Below are 18,944 nucleotides of genomic sequence, written 5' to 3' on the forward strand. Positions count from 1 at the left end.
TCAACAGGCTAAGAGGATCTACCACCAAGGCCACCAACCTGAGTTTGATCCCTAAAACCCACATAGTAAAAAGAACACACTTATGAAGTTTGTCCTCTGACCTCCAACACACAAACTGTGACATATATGCCCATACACAGATAGATAGATAGATAGATAGATAGATAGATAGATAGATAGATAGATAGATAGATAGATAGATAGATGATAGATAGGCAAGCAAATAAAAAGATGACTAATAAATAAAAATTTAAGTTAAAGAGCAAGGCAGCCAGGGCAAGTCAAGCCTGTGATGCCAGTACTGTGAGACTAATATGGATTGAAAGCCACAAAGTGAGTGCTAAACCAACTTGGGCTACAGAGTGAGACCCTGTGTCAAGCACAGTGGTCTGTGTCTGCAATCTCAGCACTTTTGGTGTAAGTGATGGAAAATCAGGAGTTCAAAGTCATCTTCAACTGCTCAACTACAAAGTGAATTCTGGCCAGCCTAGACTTGGGATCTTGTTCAAAACAAATATAACACAAGGGAGGGAGGGAGGGAGGGAGGGAGGGAGGGAGGGAGGGAGGGAGGGAGGGAGGGAGGGAGGGAGGGAGGGAGGGAGGGAGGGAGGGAGGGAGAAGGGCAGATAGAGGCTACAGGGTTCTCAAAAAATTACAACTAATGTCTCACTTAAGAGATAAAATATTAGCCGGGCGGTGGTGGCGCACGCCTTTAATCCCAGCACTTGGGAGGCAGAGGCAGGCAGATCTCTGTGAGTTCGAGGCCAGCCTGGTATACAAGAGCTAGTTCCAGGACCGGAACCAAAAATAAGCTACGGAAAAACCCTGTCTCGAAAATTTGAAAATTTAAAAAAAAAAAAAGAGAGAGAGATAAAATATTGTTAATATTATGATTGTATAAAGGTAAATTAACTCAACATTTGCCTTTCATAAGCAAATATTTACTAGGTTTTGAATCAGCCAAAATTCAAAATTAGTTCTTACCATTTAAAGCCAAGTGCTATATGTAATTCTGACAGGTTATGAAGCAGCTAAGCCATTTGTTGTTGGGGGTTTTACAAAAATAATGTATCAAGGGGGCTGAAGAGATGCTCAGCAGTTAAAAGCACTAGCTGTTCTTCCAGAGGACTGGGGTTCAATTCCCAGCATTCACATGTGTCAGCTTACAGCTGTCTGTAACTCAGGTTCCCAGGGATCTGACACCTTCATACTAATGCACATAAAATGAAATTAAAAATAAATTTTAAGACTGGCATTTAAGACTATAGTCACACTCTGTTAAAAAGCAAAAATATCTCCAAGTAATCAAATGACTAGGTAAAAAACTAGGCATTTAATGTTTACTTAAATGTCAGCTATAAAAAGTAGTAGAAAACTTCTGATTCTTTTCTACATTCATCTGATTTTCCTAAGTAACATTAATATTACCTTGAGAGTAAATAGGGTATTAACAATATCAATAGCAAAATACTATGATTTATTTTTATCTTATATGCTTGGTGTTTTACCTATATATATGTCTGTGTGATCTCCTGGAACTGGAATTATGACAGTTGTGAGCTGCCGCATGCCCTAGCAGAATACTTGCTGCCTTACATGTAGGAAGCCCTAGGTTCAATCACCAGTAAAGCATTGTGGCACATGTGAGTTGGAAGCAGAAATATCAAAAATTCACTGATATCAAGTACAAGGACAACTTGTGATACAACCTTTCTCAAAAATAGCAGAAGGGGCTGGAGAGATAGCTCAGTGGTTAAGAGCACCGAGTGCTCTTCCAAAGAACCTGGGTTCAATTCCCAGCACCCATAATAGCAACTCACAACTATCTCTAACTCTAAGATCCAACACCTTATACAGACATATACCAATAAAATCAAAATAAACAAATAACATGAACTCTAACATCCACTGTAAGTTCAAAAGTAGAGTCATGGGTTGGGGAGATGGCTCAGTCTGGAAAGTATTTACCTTAAAAGCATAAGAACCTGACTTTAATCTCTAGAACCCACTTAAAACTGCCAGGCATAGATAGTAACACTATAATCCCAGCATTGGGGTACAGAAACAAGATTCCTGGGACCCATTTATCCAAATTGGTGAGCCCCAAGCCAATGGGACTCTGTCCTGAAAGAGGTGGATGGTGTTTCTGAGGATGTCACCAGAGGCTGCCCTCTGGTACACACACACACCCACACACACACCTGCTTCAAAAAAAAAAAAAAAATAAGTCACTAATTTAAAAATTATCTCAAATTCCAATAGATAGAAAAGCTGATTCCCTACTTCCTTCTCTCTGAACACTAAAACAGAGAAAACAAGAGTTATAAATTCTATCTTCTTTTCAATAACTAGACACTGCAACTCTAAAAACTCAGGGCCAACTGAAGACAGCAAGTAGGAACATACCAATTCATGCCTTAGAACCCTAGAAAAGTTTAACATCAGGAGAACGGGTCTCAAGATGCATAGGGGTTCCAGGACAGGAACCAAAAGCTATGGAGAAACCCTGTCTCTAAAATTCAAAAAAAAAAAAAAAAAAAAAAAAAAGGAGCGCTCACCTCTATGAAATCTTCAGACTGAAAGAGAGTGAGTTCCTGTCTCATCCCACCTTATATTTCTCTCTAGGACTGGTGGTACACCACCAACACCTGGCCTCTGTGGCTAAGTAGTGTGGCTGCTGGGATTAAAGGTCTGTGCCACCACTGCCTGGCCTGTATGGCTGACTAGTATAGCTGTTTCGCATTCTAATCTTCAGCCAACATTTATTTATTAAAATACAAATGAAACACCGCTACAGTTCATCATTCTGTGAAGGTCTCAGCATTCATGATTAAAGATTAAAGGGACTACAAATATCCTTTTCTTTCTTTTCTCTTTTCTTTCTTTTTTTTTTTTTTTTTTTTTTGCAACACCCTCTCACTATTTAGCCCTGGCTGGCCTTGAACTCACAGAGATTCACCTGCCTCCTGAGTCTGAAATCAAAGATTTCAATACCATGTCCCATCAGTAAATATTTTATCAGGGGTGGAGGTCTGGGGGTGAAGGGAGGAAGTTAACTGGAAATTGAACCTGGTGCCAAAAATGCTAAGCAAGTTCTCCTATCATCAAAAGACATGGCCACCCTTTTTACTTTGCTCTTAAGGCAGAGTCCCACTAATCTATCTGAGTTGGCCTTAAACTTGTCGTCCTCATTTCAACCTCCTGAATAACAGATTACAGGCCAGCACCACCAGCTGTAAATTACCTTTTAAACAATACACTCTTCTTAAATTTTTAAACCTCATTATGTGCATATGCACACCTGCCATCCAGGGTGCATGAGTGAAGTCAGAGAACAATCTGTGGCAATCACTTCTCTGTTTCAACAATGTGAGTACCAAAACCAACTTGGGACATCAAGTTTGGCAGCAAGTACCTACTGAGGTATGATCCCATTACTGGGAGGCAGAGGCAGGACAATTGTTGAAGGCCAGTTCCCAAGCAAGTTCAAGACTATTCTAGAATTCGTAAGACCCTGTTAAAGAAAGAAGGGAAGGAAGGAAGGAAGGAAGGAAGGAAGGAAGGAAGGAAGGAAGGAAGGAAGGAAGGAAGGAAGGAAGGAAGGAAGGAAGGAAGGAAGGAAACCAAAACAAAGGCCAGGACAAGAGTTACTGAAGTTGAAATATAAGCTGGACATAATAGGGCAAGACTGTAATGCTAGCCAAGAGGCAGAAACAAAGTTAGGAGTTCAAAACCATCCTTGAGGTTCATAGTTCAGGCCAGTCTGGGCTACAGAGGGAAAAAGAGAGAAATCAAGTGAGCAAGACAGAAGGACAGACCCAGACCCAGATCTATTCAATAGAAAAAAAAAGTTTAAATATAGTGGCACGAGTCTATAATCTGGAGGCTGAAGTTTAAAAAAGGAGGAAAAAGAAAAAAAAGAAAATAGCAAGGCTAAAAGATAAGGTTGAAGAAACTTCACAGGTGGTAAAACAAATCAATAATATTGGAAAATTAAAAACTAAGACAATTCATATAGTCCAACATCCAGTTAAAAAGACAACAGAAAATAAAGAGAAAAAAAAAATGCAACAAGATTTCCAGTGACGAACCTGAAAAGACACCCATGTGTCCAGAACAACAGACTTTAAAAGAATGCCCAGCAAGCTAGAACTAAAACCTCTAACTAGGAACTTGAAGAATTTTTAAATCCCAAGACTTTCAAAAAGCAAGCTCTGCCACTAACAAAGAAGGAATCAGAAAGGTGCTGAAAAAACAGCATCATCCAAAGCTAGAAAACAAAAAACTGCTTTCCATCTATGATGTGGAGTGTCCTTCTGTGTTGCTTTTATTGGTTGATGAATAAAGAGCTATTTGGGCCAATGGCTTAGCAGAACAAAGCCAGGCAGGAAATCTGAACAGAGATATAGGGAAAGAGTAGGCAAAGTTAAAGCAACGCCATATAGCTGCTGAAGGAGAAGGACATGCAAGAACCATACTGGTAGGCGATACACAGATTGAAAGAAACAGGTTAATTTAAGATATAAGAGTTAGTTAATAAGAAGCTGAGCAGTGTTGTAATTAAAATATAGTTTCTGTGTGATTATTCGGGTCTGAGCAGCCAGGAACAAAGAAGCAGTCTCCACTTACAAACCCAGACTCCCATCAAACACTCAAGTGAATCAAAGAGAGGAATTAAAACACTGTCATGGAACTAGAGGCATGTCTCCAAGGTAGAACCCTGTAGCATATTATGTGAGGCCCTGTTTCACCCCAGCACCACTTTAAAGAAAACTTGTCTATGATGAGATGTCTCACAAACTTCTCTTTATATGCAATCTTTGTGTGCAAGAAGCTACTAGAGGATGACAGGCTTCAAGCTAGAACATTCAGCAAAAACACTGTCACACACAGGAGAAGGCCTAGGGAATCTCCCAGGCTATAGTTATGCAACCAGTCTAATTAATAACCAGCCTGTGACAAAAAAGAGGAGAAAAGGTCTAGACTAGAGATAGCCAGGAAAGCAATAGGAGCCAAAAGACTATCTCTCTGCTGGCTTCCCTGTGAGGAAACTCACAAAGGTTACTGAGGCTATAGAAACAGATAAAAGGTAATTAGTCAAATAAAGAGAATTTTTAACTCAGAAAAAAAAAGGAGGGAGGGCAAGGTGGCTCAGTGGATAAATATGCTTGCTAGGCAAGCCTGACAAACTAAATTCAATCCCTGAAACCCACCTAAATGTTGAAGGAGAAAACCAGCTTCACAAAGTTGTCCTCTGGCCTCCATACGCATGCCATCACACACACACACATGCACACACACACATGCACATACCCTGTGTATGTCCAAATAGTAATTTTTTAAAAAAACTTACAAGAGAAAGACAAAGAAGGGTGCAAAGATTTTAGGGAACAGGAATACATTTCTATAGAGAATAACATTTGCCAGACATGATGGATGTGACAGCACAACTGCACACATGCTGGTACTACATGTACAAAACTGAAAACTTGTACATATTCAAGTCAGATAAAAATCCCAGCACGAAGAAGGTGAGTTGGGGGTAGGTGGGCATTGAGAAGCTATTGGCAGGTGATAGTTGCTGGGAGAAGGAGACTGTTTTCTTCAGGGATGTTCCAGTAAATGGTCCTACACTATGACATACAGATAGCAACTCAGTAGAACTAAAAAAGAGATAATACAGGAATAAATAAGCCACATAAAGATGGAATATACACACAGAGTCTGGATTATGTATATTGTGTGTTTTTTTTTTTAATTTTTGACTACAGAGAGATATCTGATTCTGGGGACTGCTAAGCTAAACCAACAGATATGTTTTAAAGGTATCTTGACTTCAAAATTTGGGTCTAAGGATATGTTGCTTTAGAAAGGAGGTTTTGCTTTTGTTTCTACAGAGGACAAAAACCTGTGGATTCCTTCCAGACTAATGTGGTTCAATGGACCAAGACCACCCAAAAAAAGGGGTCTCCATAAACCCCTAAAATTACTTCATCCAAAAAAAAGCAGGAGGGGGCTGGAGAGATGGCTCAGTGGTTAAGAGCGTTGTCTGCTCTTCCAAAGGTCCTAAGTTCAATTCCCAGCAACCACATGGTGACTCACAACCATCTGTAATGAGGTCTGGTGCCCTCTTCTGGCCTGCAGGCATACATGTGTATACAAAATAAATAAATATTAAAAAAAAAACAGCAGGAAGCAGTTTGAAGAGAACTATGCCCAAATTCCTAAATATTGTTTATAAATGTTTGTTTACATTTAAAGGGGGTATGCTATAGAGATGAGTACTTTGCATTGGTATGGATCTTGGTTTATTGATACAAATTTAAGGTCAATTTTGTTATATGTATATTTCTGCTCTTGATTAAGGTACTAGGTTTGTGCAGCTCATTTTAAAATGTAAAGTATAATTAAGAAATATAGGTGAATAGAGAGTCATCTATAGTCAGCTTATAGTCATGTCAGTTAGGTTTTCTAAACGAACAGAGATATATTTCAGTTAAATACTCTTCAACACTTTCAAAGACCTACAGAATATGGCATTTAAAATGTTTTAAGAACTTGGGACCTTTCATGACAGTGAGAAACATCTGTTCCTGGCAGCACCAATCTACTTCAAGAGAATGATGGGCATCGAAGAGGCTCCTCATGGAGTTTGTTAGTCATTTGGGCAAGAAACTGCTCTTGCCTGAACTGCTTGACTGGACTAGCAGGACCCACAGAAAAATGACTGTTGAAGCTGCCTAAAAAAGGTGAGACAGTCCTTTGGGGTTCCTGCTCCATGAAAGAGTCTGCCAGACATTCTGCAGGACACAGAAGAAAGTTACTGACAAACTGGCAATATAGGTGGAACTGTCTTTGAAATTTCCTGCTTCATGGAAAAGTCTGCTGGATACTATGGGCCAGTAGGCTAAAGATGGGTACCCATAACATTACAGAAGAACTTTGGGTGACTGTCCAGGCAGTGAGATATCTCTGTCAATTCTAGAGTTTTGGAAGTTACTTATAATGCACTTCCTGTTTACATAGGTAATATTATATCCTTCTGGAGTCTTTGATGGAGCTGAAGGATAGTTATAGTTTTCCTTAGTTATGATAAAAGATGAAGTAGATATAAATATTATAACTGTAATTCTTGCTTGATACCTCCTTTGTTATATGTAATTTCACTATGTTAAAGTTAAAACCTACCTTTTTCTTTAAACAGAAAAGGGGAAATGGTGTGGGAAGTCCTTCTGTCTATGTGTTGCTTCTATTGGTTAATGAATAAAGCTGTTTCGGCCAGTAGCTTACCAAAAGAGGGCAAGGAGGGAGTTCCAAGCAGATAAAGGAGGACAGAGGTCAGGGTCAAGGAGGAGCCATGTAACCCCTCCAGAGACAGATGCTGGGAACAGAACTTTACCTGGTAAGTCACAGCCATTTGGCAATACACAGACTAATAAAGATGGGTTAGTTTATGATATAAGAGCTAGCTAAAAATATGTTTCAGCTATTGGCCAATGTTGCAATTAATACAGATTTCTGTGTGATAATTTCTGTTCCGAGCAAACAGTCTCTGGCTACTGATATGAAAGAAACAAATCAACAGTATGTTCTGAATATGATGCATTGTACCTTTTCTATCTTCTTATGTTTTGTAACCTTGGGTGCTTTTTCTGCATCATACTGGAAACACATATCTCCATCACTAACACCAGTTATTCATGCTTACAACCCAAATTACATGACAATATCATTAAAAAAAAACTTTTTCTCATTCTTAATTTCTTTAAGTTTTATTTTCATTTTCAACAGGTCTCCCTCCTGCTTCTACCTCCCAAGTGTTGAAACACATGTGCACCACCATGCCCTTTATGTTGCTCTTAGAATCAGAGGGTTTCCTGCATATTAGACAAGCTTACTATCTACCAAAGAAGCACAAACATTTTCAGCTCCACTCCTTTTTTTTTTCCTTTACCTTTATTCTCCTTTTAAATTCCTATCCTCACCAAGTCCAACTTAAGAAATTTTGTTTCATTTACTCTGGTTTTTGAAACAAGGTCTTGCCCTGTAGTCCTGGCTGGCCTCAAACTTACTACATAAATCAGGCTGACCTCAAACTTCCAGCATTTCTTCTGCCTCTGCCTCCCCAGCACTGGGGTTACAGGAGTACAGGTACAGCTTCAAAATTGATGTATTTGAAAAACTCCGTATTGTTCTTACCAGTTGTAAAGGTTCAAACATATTGCCCCAACCTCAGTATACTTTCTCACTCTTTTAAACTCCTCCTTTATGACTTAACCATCTTCATAAGAAGTTTCCTCATGTACATCTACAGCTAATAATAAAATGTGTATGTTGTGCTCAATAAACAATCTCATTTGTAGATCAAGACTTAGCAGCCTCTACCACAGCACTAGCTGGGCAACCTTGTACTGTTTCAAGTTGAAACAGATGCCAGTATTTCTCCTCCCATTTTTTTCCTCCTCTGAGTCACAAGATAGTATCAGTGGTTTCGTTCCAATACTTGTCACAGCATTATACCCTATAATCCTTGAACTAATGTTACCACCTCTGCTCTATGAAGCTCTGGACAACTCTACCACGAAAAGGACAAATAACCCAAGTCAAAACATTGCCCCTCGCCGGGTGGTGGTGGCACACGCCTTTAATCCCAGCACTCGGGAGACAGAGGCAGGCGGATCTCTGGGAGTTCGAGGCCAGCCTGGTCTACAAGAGCTAGTTCCGGGACAGACCAATGCTACAGAGAAACCCTGTCTCGAAAAACAAAAAACAAAAGAAAAGAAAACAAAAAAAAATTGCCCCTCCCAAGTAACCCCAGTCTTCAAATCAAAACTAATGTGAGTAGAACTATCGTACCCCACCAATATTTTGGGGGGTGTATAACATAACAATTAAATTCTCAGAATGAGAAGTATAGTCATGAACAGAGCCCTGAAAAAGAACAGTGCTAGACTCTAAGTGAAACCCTTTTACTGAAGGTTCCTCTTTCCTCACCAGTCACTGTCAGCATTAGCTGTCATCTGGAACAGAAGGGACTTTCTATGATCAAATGCTCTTTTAGAGCACAAGGTCAAATGTTTCAACAGTCTTGTAGGTTATTTGGTAGTGGGTGTCACATGTCACAAAATTTACCATTTTAGCTTTTAAAAAACTGAACTTAGGTTGGGCTTGATATTGCAATCTCAACCAAAAGGGTGGGTGAAACTAGGGGATCAACAGTGCCCCATTACCTCTAACTAACACTTACTCAACAACTCAAATGAAAAATTCTATGCCCATTAACCATTAACTTTGCATATGTCTGCCACTGACATCTTGGTAATCACTATTTCCTTTTCTCTGTAAGTCTGTCTGCTCTAAGTACCTAACATCCTCTTACATCTGACTTACTTTGTTGTTTTGTTTTTGAGCCATAGTCCTGGCTGTCCTGGAACCCACTATGTAGGCCAGGCTTGCCTTAAACTCAGAGAGATCTACCTGCCTCTGCTTCTGAAGTGCTGTAATTAAAGGTGTGAACCACCACAGTGGCTATTTTTATGTGTTTGAGGCCCATCTATGTTATAGCACTTAGCAGAATTTCATTCTTTTTCAAGGATGAATAATCCATGGCATAAAAACATATTTTAGTAATCATTCATCCATCAATAGGCTCTAGGTTATTTGTACTTTTTGGCTACTATAAATAATGTTCCTATGAACACTGGCATACAACCATCTGTGAGTCCCTACTTCAAACACTTTGAATAGGTCTAACCTGGCATGCACAAGGTGCGGGGGGGGGGGGGGGTGTCAGAGTTCTAGCACAAATTTTTTTGTTTTTCCGAAACAGAGTTTCTCTGTAGCTTCGGAGTCTGTCCTGGAACTTGCTTTGTAGACCAGGTTGGCTTTGAACTCACAGAGATGTGAGTTCACCTGCCTCTGCCTCCCGAGTGCTGGAATTAAAGGCATGTGCCACCACCACCTGGCTCTAGCACAATTTTTTAAAAATGCTTTTAACTGTCTTGGGTATAACTTAGAAGCAGATTTACTAGATCATATTCTTGTTGCCCTTTAAAAATAAAAGCAAGGGGCCGGGCGGTGGTGGCGCACGCCTTTAATCCCAGCACTTGGGAGGCAGAGGCAGGTGAATCTCTGTGAGTTCGAGACCAGCCTGGTCTACAAGAGCTAGTTCCAGGACAGACTCCAAAGCCACAGAGAAACCCTGTCTCGAAAAAAAATAAATAAATAAATAAAAAAAATAAATAAAAGCAAGGGGCTGGAGAGATGGCTCAGTGGTTAAGAGCATTGCCTGCTCTTCCAAAGGTTCTGAGTTCAATTCCCGGCAACCACATGGTGGCTCACAACCATCTGTAAAGAGATCTGGTGCCCTCTTCCGGCCTGCAGGCATACACACAGACAGAATATTGTATACATAATAAATAAAATAAATATTTAAATAAATAAATAAACAAAAATAAAAGCACGTTTTGTAGCCAGGCTAGACTCAAACTCCCTATTTAGCCAGGGATGTCCTTGAACTTCTGATCCCTTTGCCTCTTCCTTTTGAGCACCAGGATTACAGGTGCATCACCACACTCAGTTTATGAGGTGCTGAAGACTAAACCAGGGCTTCCTATGTGCTAGAGGAGCAGTCTACCAACTGAGCCATGTACCCACGTCCTTTTTTTTTTTTCTGTATTTTTTCAAGCAGATTATCACTGTATAGCCCAGGTTAGCACTGAACTTACTATGTAGCCGAGCCTGACCCTGAACACACAGCAATCCTCCTGTTGCAGCCTCATGGGTCTGGAGTTACAGTCATGAGCAGTAACACCAGGCTCACATATTCAATTTTAGAAAAACTCCTATGCTGTGTCTGAAAGTGGCCAACTATCTGAAGTCCCAGAGACATCACAGAGCTCCAAAGGCTCCACATCGTCAACACTTGCTTTTTTGTCTCTGTTTGTTCTATGGGTACTGTAAGAAATCATTTATTCTCGCACATACCCCCACGTGAGCCTCACACAAGCTAAGCACCCTACATCCCCAGCCCTCCTTTTGTTCCTTTTGAACAAGTTCTCACTAACTTGCTCAGGATGGTCTTGCTCTGTAGACTAGGCAGGCCTTGAACCTGAAATCCTCCTGCTGCAGCCCACATAGCCTGTGCCACCATGGTCTAATAGAGAATAGTAAAATGACTGTAAAATAACTTCTCACTGTAGCTTTGACTTGTATTTCTTTAAATATTAGTGATAGTGAACATATTTTCATGTGCCTGTAAGCCATTTGTACATTTTTTTTGGGAGGGGGGAGTAAAGTTTACATAGTTTCAATCTATCCTAAAAGCACATGCTTCAATGAGAAAAATCCCTTAGGCATTCTAGCATTCCTGCAGCATGAGCCTGAGTATCATCACTGCATAGCTCTCACATGCTTTATATGACAAAGGTTTGGCTCATTTCTCTAAAAAGCAGCACTATGTAAAATGGAGTCAGTTGAGTTTCATCAACTCTTCTGTTCTTTTCCTTTTGTATGGGAAGCCAGTATCTTACTTTGTAGTATGGGTTAGCCTAGAACATGTTACATAAACCAAGCCTGCTTCAATTTGCAGTAATTCTCTTGCCTCTGTCCTGAGCAATGGATGGCATTACAGAATTGTGCCAACAAGTTCAGCTTATCTCTGGTCAGCCTGGAATTATTCATGTAGATCAGAATGGTCTCAAACTTACTTAAATCTCTGCCTTTTGAGTACAGGAATTACAGGCATACACCACCACATCCAGTTAAATCAGCTGATTCTTAGGGGGTAATAATTTATATTTACTGATTTGACTGTGTGTGTATTCATGAGCACACTGAAGTGTCACAGCATACATGCAGAAATCAGAGAAAGACTTGGAGATCTGATCTCTCCTACCAAGTGGGTCCCAGGGATCAAACTCAGTTCACTAGGCTTGGTTCAAGTACCCTGCTGAGCCCTCTTGCTGGCCCAATCAACAAGTCTTTATTCAGATTAGTGGAATCAATTTACTCTTCCAAAGAATAGGTAATGCATTCAGTTGATAAAGACACTACACCTCTCAGAGGCAAGTCTTTATCAATTTAAGTTCTTACATGAGGGCTGGGATTACATTATATTCAGTGAGGATATTGTCCTTACAGGAAGAATATGTATGGGGGGAGGATTAAGGACCAAGCGATAGCACATGCAGTAGGAACAACCCATTATTCTTTTTTTTTTTTTTTTTTTTTTGGTTTTTCGAGACAGGGTTTCTCTGTGGTTTTGGAGCCTGTCCTGGAACTAGCTCTTGTAGACCAGGCTGGTCTCGAACTCACAGAGATCCGCCTGCCTCTGCCTCCCGAGTGCTGGGATTAAAGGCGTGCGCCACCACCGCCCGGCTACAACCCATTATTCTTAATTGTGTACTTTGCTGGACAGTGGTGGCACATGCCTTTAACCCCAGCACTCGGGAGGCAGAGGCAGGCGGATCTCTGTGAGTTCGAGGCCAGCCTAGTCTACAAAATGAGTCCAGGACAGCTAGGACTGTTACACAGAAAAACCCTGTCTCAAAAAAATAAAAATAAAATAAAAAGAATGTGTGCTTTGCCTGGCAATGGTATCACAAGCCTTTAATCCCAATACTTGGGAGGCAGAAGCAGGCAGATCTCTGAGCTCCAAGCCATCATGATCTACAGAGTGAGTTCCAGGACAGCCAGGAATACACAGTTGTCTACAGAGAGACCCTATGTTGAAAACCAAACCAAATCAAATAAAAAACAACAACAAAACAAAGCAAAGGACTGTGTGTCTTTAAGAACAAGTTCATACAACTATACTATCATAGAGTAACACTTTCCAGAGCTCATACTGCCAAAATTATGGTCAAATCAACTTCTGAAATTTGTACATCCAGAACCAATAACTTTCTTAATTTCCAAACAATCACTGAACTTCTAAGACCAGTTTTGCTCTAAAATGTTTGATGCACAAGCAGAAAGACCTTCGTGCACATTCCCAGTGTCCAAGTAAAAAGTCAGCATGGCACAGGGGAATCCCAGCACTGGGGAAACTAAGACAGGAGGATCTTTGGGGTTTGCTGGCCAGTCATTGTGACCAACTGGCAAGATGGGTTCAGTCAGAGAACCCATCTCAAAAAGTGCAGCGAGAACAACAGAAGCTCGCACCTGACCTCATCCTCTGGCCTCCATCTTAACCACATGACCACACAAACACACATACACACATTACTCAATTATCTAAACAGCTAATATTTATTAACTAAAATATGACCCCAATTTATTTTGTAATAGAAAGCAAATAAAGAATGTTCCGTATAAAAAGGATCCCACTGTATTATCTCATTTCCCTTCCCCTGTGTTCATTTATTCATCGACCACCTACCTCTCTTAGGTGCTTAGCACTTACAGGCAGAAAGGCATAGATCCCTGCCTCTATGTAACTTATTTTTCAAATGATCTTAAGATTCACTTTTTTGGTATTGTTTGTGAATGGTCTTACTATTTGAACCTGTGATTTTCCTGCCTCAGCCACTCAAGTTTTGAAATTAGAGGCATGAGCCACCACACCCAGCTGTGACTTTAGATTCACTTTGGTTAAATGTGAAACATACCAGTAATTTATTTTTGCAACAGTATTCAATAAATCTAATCATAAAAACTCACATAATTTCTAATATGAATGTAAAAGAGCTAAAGTCTACAGAAATGCAAGCCCAGTAGCCCTGAGCACTCTAACAACCACTAATCTATAAAGAGTCTTCCTTCAGAGTCAGTATGAAGCTAAAATGACCCTGCCTGAAATATAAAGGGCTGCATTACTTGTCGCCTGGTCCTCCAGAACACTTGTAAGGTGAGTACTTCTTCTTAATTGCAAGTGTTGAGGCTCGTTGTATATCTCAGTAGTGGAATGCCCATCCAAAAGAGGAGATGAGACTCTGGCCAACTGGCAATACTTTATATTTTAAATGTCCTAAAAGTGGTAAACAAAGTATCTCTAGCTATCTGTACATCATTTGGCTACATTTCTGTTGTTTGGACATATACTGTCAATAGAGTAGCCAGTAGCAACATCTGACAATCAGACAATTGAAATATGCCTAATATACACTGAGATGAGTGGCCCATACAGCTCCCACACTAGAGGAAAACAATGGAAAATACCTGTTTGAAGCAGGCTGCATAAAAGTACATCTTTGATGAGGTAAAGAATACTATTAAATTTTTCCTTTGTGACTACCAAAGTTTAATTACACGGGTAGCTCACAATTCTTTCAGACAGCACTCTTTTAAGACAGTAGAAAAATTCAAATTTCTGCACAGAGCTAATGTATGAATGTGTTTGAGCAGGACTCAGAATTGTCAGAATTGTGTTGATTTTCTCAGCTACTTTATTCAACATCTCATACCAAAACATCAAATGTTTTCATATCAAAATGTGTAAATGTCAGAGGTTACAGTAAAATTATTTAGCAGAATACCAGCAAATATTTAAGTGGCCACTCTGTACAGGACACATTCAATCCATAAAGCAACATCTTCTGTCACACACCAGTAGCACAAAGGCCATAAATTCTGCACAAATCTGCACGTGCTCCTACAAAGTACCTGGCACCATTGCTAAGTGCTTTGCTCTCGACGACCTATAAAACCCTCACAAGCACCACACACAGTAGATACTGTTACACTGTTTAATACTATTTTAAGACATTGTAGCCAAAGTTGCAGTTAGTAACCTGTGGACTCAGGATTCCAACACAACAGACTACAAGTGAAACAACCCATTTTCCCAAGTGGAAGGACAACAAAAAAAACTATGCATGGAATCTGGACTGGAGATGTAGCTCAGCAGTCTGCCTACCAGGCATGAGACTTCAATCCCCAGTACCTGGGAACAGGCAGCTTGGGAGCTGAGTGATCAACTTTCAGTAAAAAACTTTGCTTCCTACTTTCCACCTCACCCTTCTGGATGGCAGGTTTTAAAAAAACTGATCATATGCTGGGCTGTGGTGGGAGACACCTTTAATCCCAGCACTCGGGATGCAGAGGCAGGCAGATCTATCTCTGTTGAGTTGGAGGCCAGCCTGGTCTACAGAGCAAGTTCCAAGCCAGGCTCCAAAACTACAGAGAAACCCTGTCTCACAAAAACAAAAACCTGACCATACATTAAATTCTCTTTCAGAAAGGCTGTCTCCCTCTGACCCAATTTACACTTGTCTTTCAGGCTGCATCTGAAACTGTCCATGCAAAGCTACTCAAGAGTCCCCACAATTTAGACTAGACCCTTCCCTCGCTCTGCTCACTACAGTGCTTTGCACATCACTGTGCCTGTCTTTATCAGAGTGGTCAAGGGGTCTATTGTATCCATCACTTATTCCCAACACCTTTAACAGTGCCTAGCATTAGGTGCTCAATAAATATTTGCTGATCTAACCACCTGACTCACCCAGCTACACCTCAAAGCAAACTCGGTTCTGTAAGTGCTAACCCACAAAGCAGAGGGCAAGTTTAAGCTTCATAAAATTTTGACAATCCCTCCCACCAGTAAGGTAAAGCAATTTATTTTAAGTAAAAACTTGTTCACTCTAATTTCAATAAAACTTGTTTTATATGAATGAATTTAAGTTATTGATAAATACCTGTCCTAAGGAAATACAAGCCGATTTCAGTAATCCTATAAATTGGTTGGAATCAATTTGAGTTTCACAATTCTTAAGAGCTGAAAACTGCTGTTTCTTTAATCTCATCATGAAATCAGTTACATTTATCACAAGGTTTCCGGCACTGCCCTAATTCTGAAGCCGAGGTCCAAAAATGATAGACACAGTATACTTTAAAAAATGGGGGGCGGAGGTGGGGGAGATGTTTCATGTACAGTTATTTTGACAAAATTAGTATTGGTGCCAGAGTCAAAACGACTTTCTTGGAACCTTCCCTTTTCATTTCCGAAACAGGAAACCCATTTAAAAGGTCAACCCCCGCGCCCCAGCTTTTACTTCCATACCAACTAATTCCGAAATATGAGGTAAAAGTACATTAGAAGTCCGTAAGGCCAAGACCGGCGAAACATTTTCCTGTAAATTCTAGCGTCAAGTAAAACACGAGAACTTGACTTGATTCCATCGGGTTGAAGACAGAAGAAACCGACCATCTCCCTCCGACTACCGCTTCTGTTGAGGTCCTGAAAAACCACTGTGAGCCAATCATGCCAGATTCCCACCCCAAGCACGAAGAGCCTCCGATTGTTTGACACATCAATGGTTTAGTCAAGACAGCCAACTCACTCCCCCCTCACCGTCCCTCTCAATTTCCTTAATGATTCTGCAACTCTCAAGTTTACTCCAAGTTACAGCCAGATGGAATATACTCTGTGACAGCAAATATAAATTCGGGCATTTACCACGTAGCCAGCAATGCTTCAATCTCAACCACTAAAATATGACTATTACAAATATCACATCAAGCAACTTCACCGATTATGGAAAAGCCAGTCAAGTCAGTTAAAGAAACAGGATTCTGGAACGCTGCTAAATGCTGCTGCATATTCTTGTGCCAGCAGGCAACGAAGAGAGAAGGAGACTTGAAAGCAAAGACCGGATGGAAAGCATGGGAAGACCCCGCCCCAGTAAGCGCTATTCCGATTCCAACAGTAACTTAGGTCTGTCGTCTGGAATCGGAATTACTGGAACAAAGGCGTAAATTCCGGGAAGCAAGACGTCTGGCATAAAAGAAAACGGCTCGCGGCTACAGAGCCCCCACACCATCCTCCCACAGGTCTTACCTATGGTGGAAATAAAGGTGGTATTGAAGGCATCATCCGAAAAGCGAAAAAGGACGCAGGTCTTGCCCACTCCCGAGTCCCCGATCAGGAGCAGCTTGAAAAGCAGGTCGTATGTCTTCTTCGCCATTGGGAGGAGCGGCTCGGGCGCTCGCCGCCGGTAGTCCCAAGGGATCGGTGCTGCTCACTACGGCCAACTCCTCACCCGGGCGTTCTGGGGCCGCAGCAGCGGGGAAGCGTATGCCAGGGAGAAAGCAGCTCTCGAGACGGAGAGGGAAACCTTCCGAACGGCCTCGTCGAGGAAGCCCCGACGGTGGCGGCGCCCGTGCCTCCGAGGGGCGGCGCCCGCGGCTCCGCAGCCTCTCCCAGCCGCTCCGCCCGGTTCCGGGGAGTCGGTCGGGACAAAATGGCCTCCCCTCCCCCCTCAGCGCGGCTCGGCCGGGACGCTCCCACGGGCGAGCGAGCGAGCTCTACGTCGAGGGAGCGCGGCGGGCTTAGACACGGCCTCCGCCCGGAGCACAAACTCCGCGCTAGGACCCGGGCGAGGGCGGCGAAGGAGGTCTCGCGAGCCGGCGAGCCCTGCTACATAACCCCAGGAAACCGAGCCGCCCCGGCCAGAGCCACCTTTTTCCCCGTGCCCTCTCACGCCGGCGTGCGCGCTGCCTGAGACGCACGCAAGGACGTACACCCGCCCTTCTCTCGCGCCCTCGCCCCTGCGGTCCGCTTCTGCGCACGCGCGCGGGAGGGCATGTAGGGCACACGGAGGTGGGACCAGAGAGCGCGAGGCCGCGGGCGCGCTCCCTTCGGCCTTCGGATTGGGTGAGCGGCGTGACTAACCCGCCTCTCGGGAGGCGCGGCCGGGAGAATGCGCAGGCGCACTACGTCCCTGTAGCCCCTGCCTTCCCGCCCCCCCTTTGCCTTTTCCGGGGCGCCCTGCTGATTGCTGGGATCCTCTGCTCCTCCTCAGTCTCCTGTTGTGGAGCTAAGGATGTTGGCTCAGCGACGTGCGTGGGTGGCCACGCGTCCCTGTGTATGTGTAGTTCGTAGATGCGAGAGAATGGAGTGCACTGGGCCATTCAAGAACCGCCTTACTAAAACCAGACGTCTCCAGAAGGGCCCTTGCTTGTGAGCCCGTCGTGGCATCGCGGTCTTCTCAAGGAGCTAGAGTTCGAAGGAGCCGGAATTCCAAATTGAAAAATCGCAGCGCTCCTGGGATCGGAATGATGTCATCGGCCTGAGGAACCCCGGGTGCAGGGAGAACCTTCCTGCGAATGGAAGCTTCGCTGCTCCACGCCTAAAGAGTCTTGGAATCCCCTCGAGCTGGAGCGCTCTAGACAAGAGAAGGCGGGACAGGTCACTGTTGCCAAAGTCGTACTACAAAGTTGAAAATGCAAAAGCCTGCCCCATCCCAACCGATCTCTTCTTTGCTTTTCACTTCTTTGTAGGTTGGTTATTTTGTTACAAAGTCCGGCTGTGCACCGTACCCTCATGCTGACCTCCAATTCATGATTTTCCATTCTCAGCCTCCAGTGTGCTTCTCTGTTAGACTTGCACCGCCAGAACCTGTACCATGTCTTTTCATCTGCCTTACCCCTTTTCCGTCTCTCCCTATCTGTCTTATTTACACGTCCCCTTTCCCGTCTTCCTTTCTGTAGTTGAAACAGCCATGTTTCTAACTTACCTTTCTTAGTAGGTTCCATCACTCCAGCACATATAGGATGTGGTTGATGGTAGAATAGTTGAGACTGGTGAGCTGGTTCAACTTGGAACATCTAAAAACAAATAGTTTTTTTTTTCTAAGAGAAGTAAAAACTTCATTTTAACACACATCTCACCATCACCAAAATGTGCATTTCATGTGTAACCTAAATAAGCTTTTGATCATGTTCTTTTGTGACCATCTCAGTTCTGGTCGTGTTCTTAAAATATTTGCCTTCCTTCTAACACCCCTAAAGCTATGACAATGTTTGCATTCCCTAAACCATCTCCCTCTAGTTGATTGCTCTTAGTTTTATCATTAAACTATATCCTCGGAATCATTCTTCCTTCAGTTGGGAATGTCTTAATGATAGCATAAATCAACAATTTTACGTAAATTGCAGGTGAGCACTGGCTTTCTGGGTTTGTCATTCAGTCATAATCCTGAGCACCCCAGGAAAACCTTCCAGGA

At 42.3% G+C, this 18,944-nt stretch overlaps 1 protein-coding gene across 1 annotated transcript in view; it reads right to left on the bottom strand.

Moving 5' to 3' along the window:
* The window catches only part of Rab10 (RAB10, member RAS oncogene family), a 57,821-nt gene extending 40,375 nt beyond the window's left edge, over positions 1–17,446 (bottom strand). Inside the window, exon 1 of the mRNA XM_057781460.1 lies at positions 16,778–17,446. Coding sequence (XP_057637443.1) covers positions 16,778–16,904 — 127 coding nt within the window. The 5' untranslated portion in view covers positions 16,905–17,446. The remainder of the gene's footprint in view (positions 1–16,777) is intronic.
* Positions 17,447–18,944: the final 1,498 nt, after the last annotated feature.

The sequence above is a fragment of the Chionomys nivalis genome, chromosome 1, assembly GCF_950005125.1.
Source record: "Chionomys nivalis chromosome 1, mChiNiv1.1, whole genome shotgun sequence".
NCBI classification, from domain to species: domain Eukaryota; kingdom Metazoa; phylum Chordata; class Mammalia; order Rodentia; family Cricetidae; genus Chionomys; species Chionomys nivalis.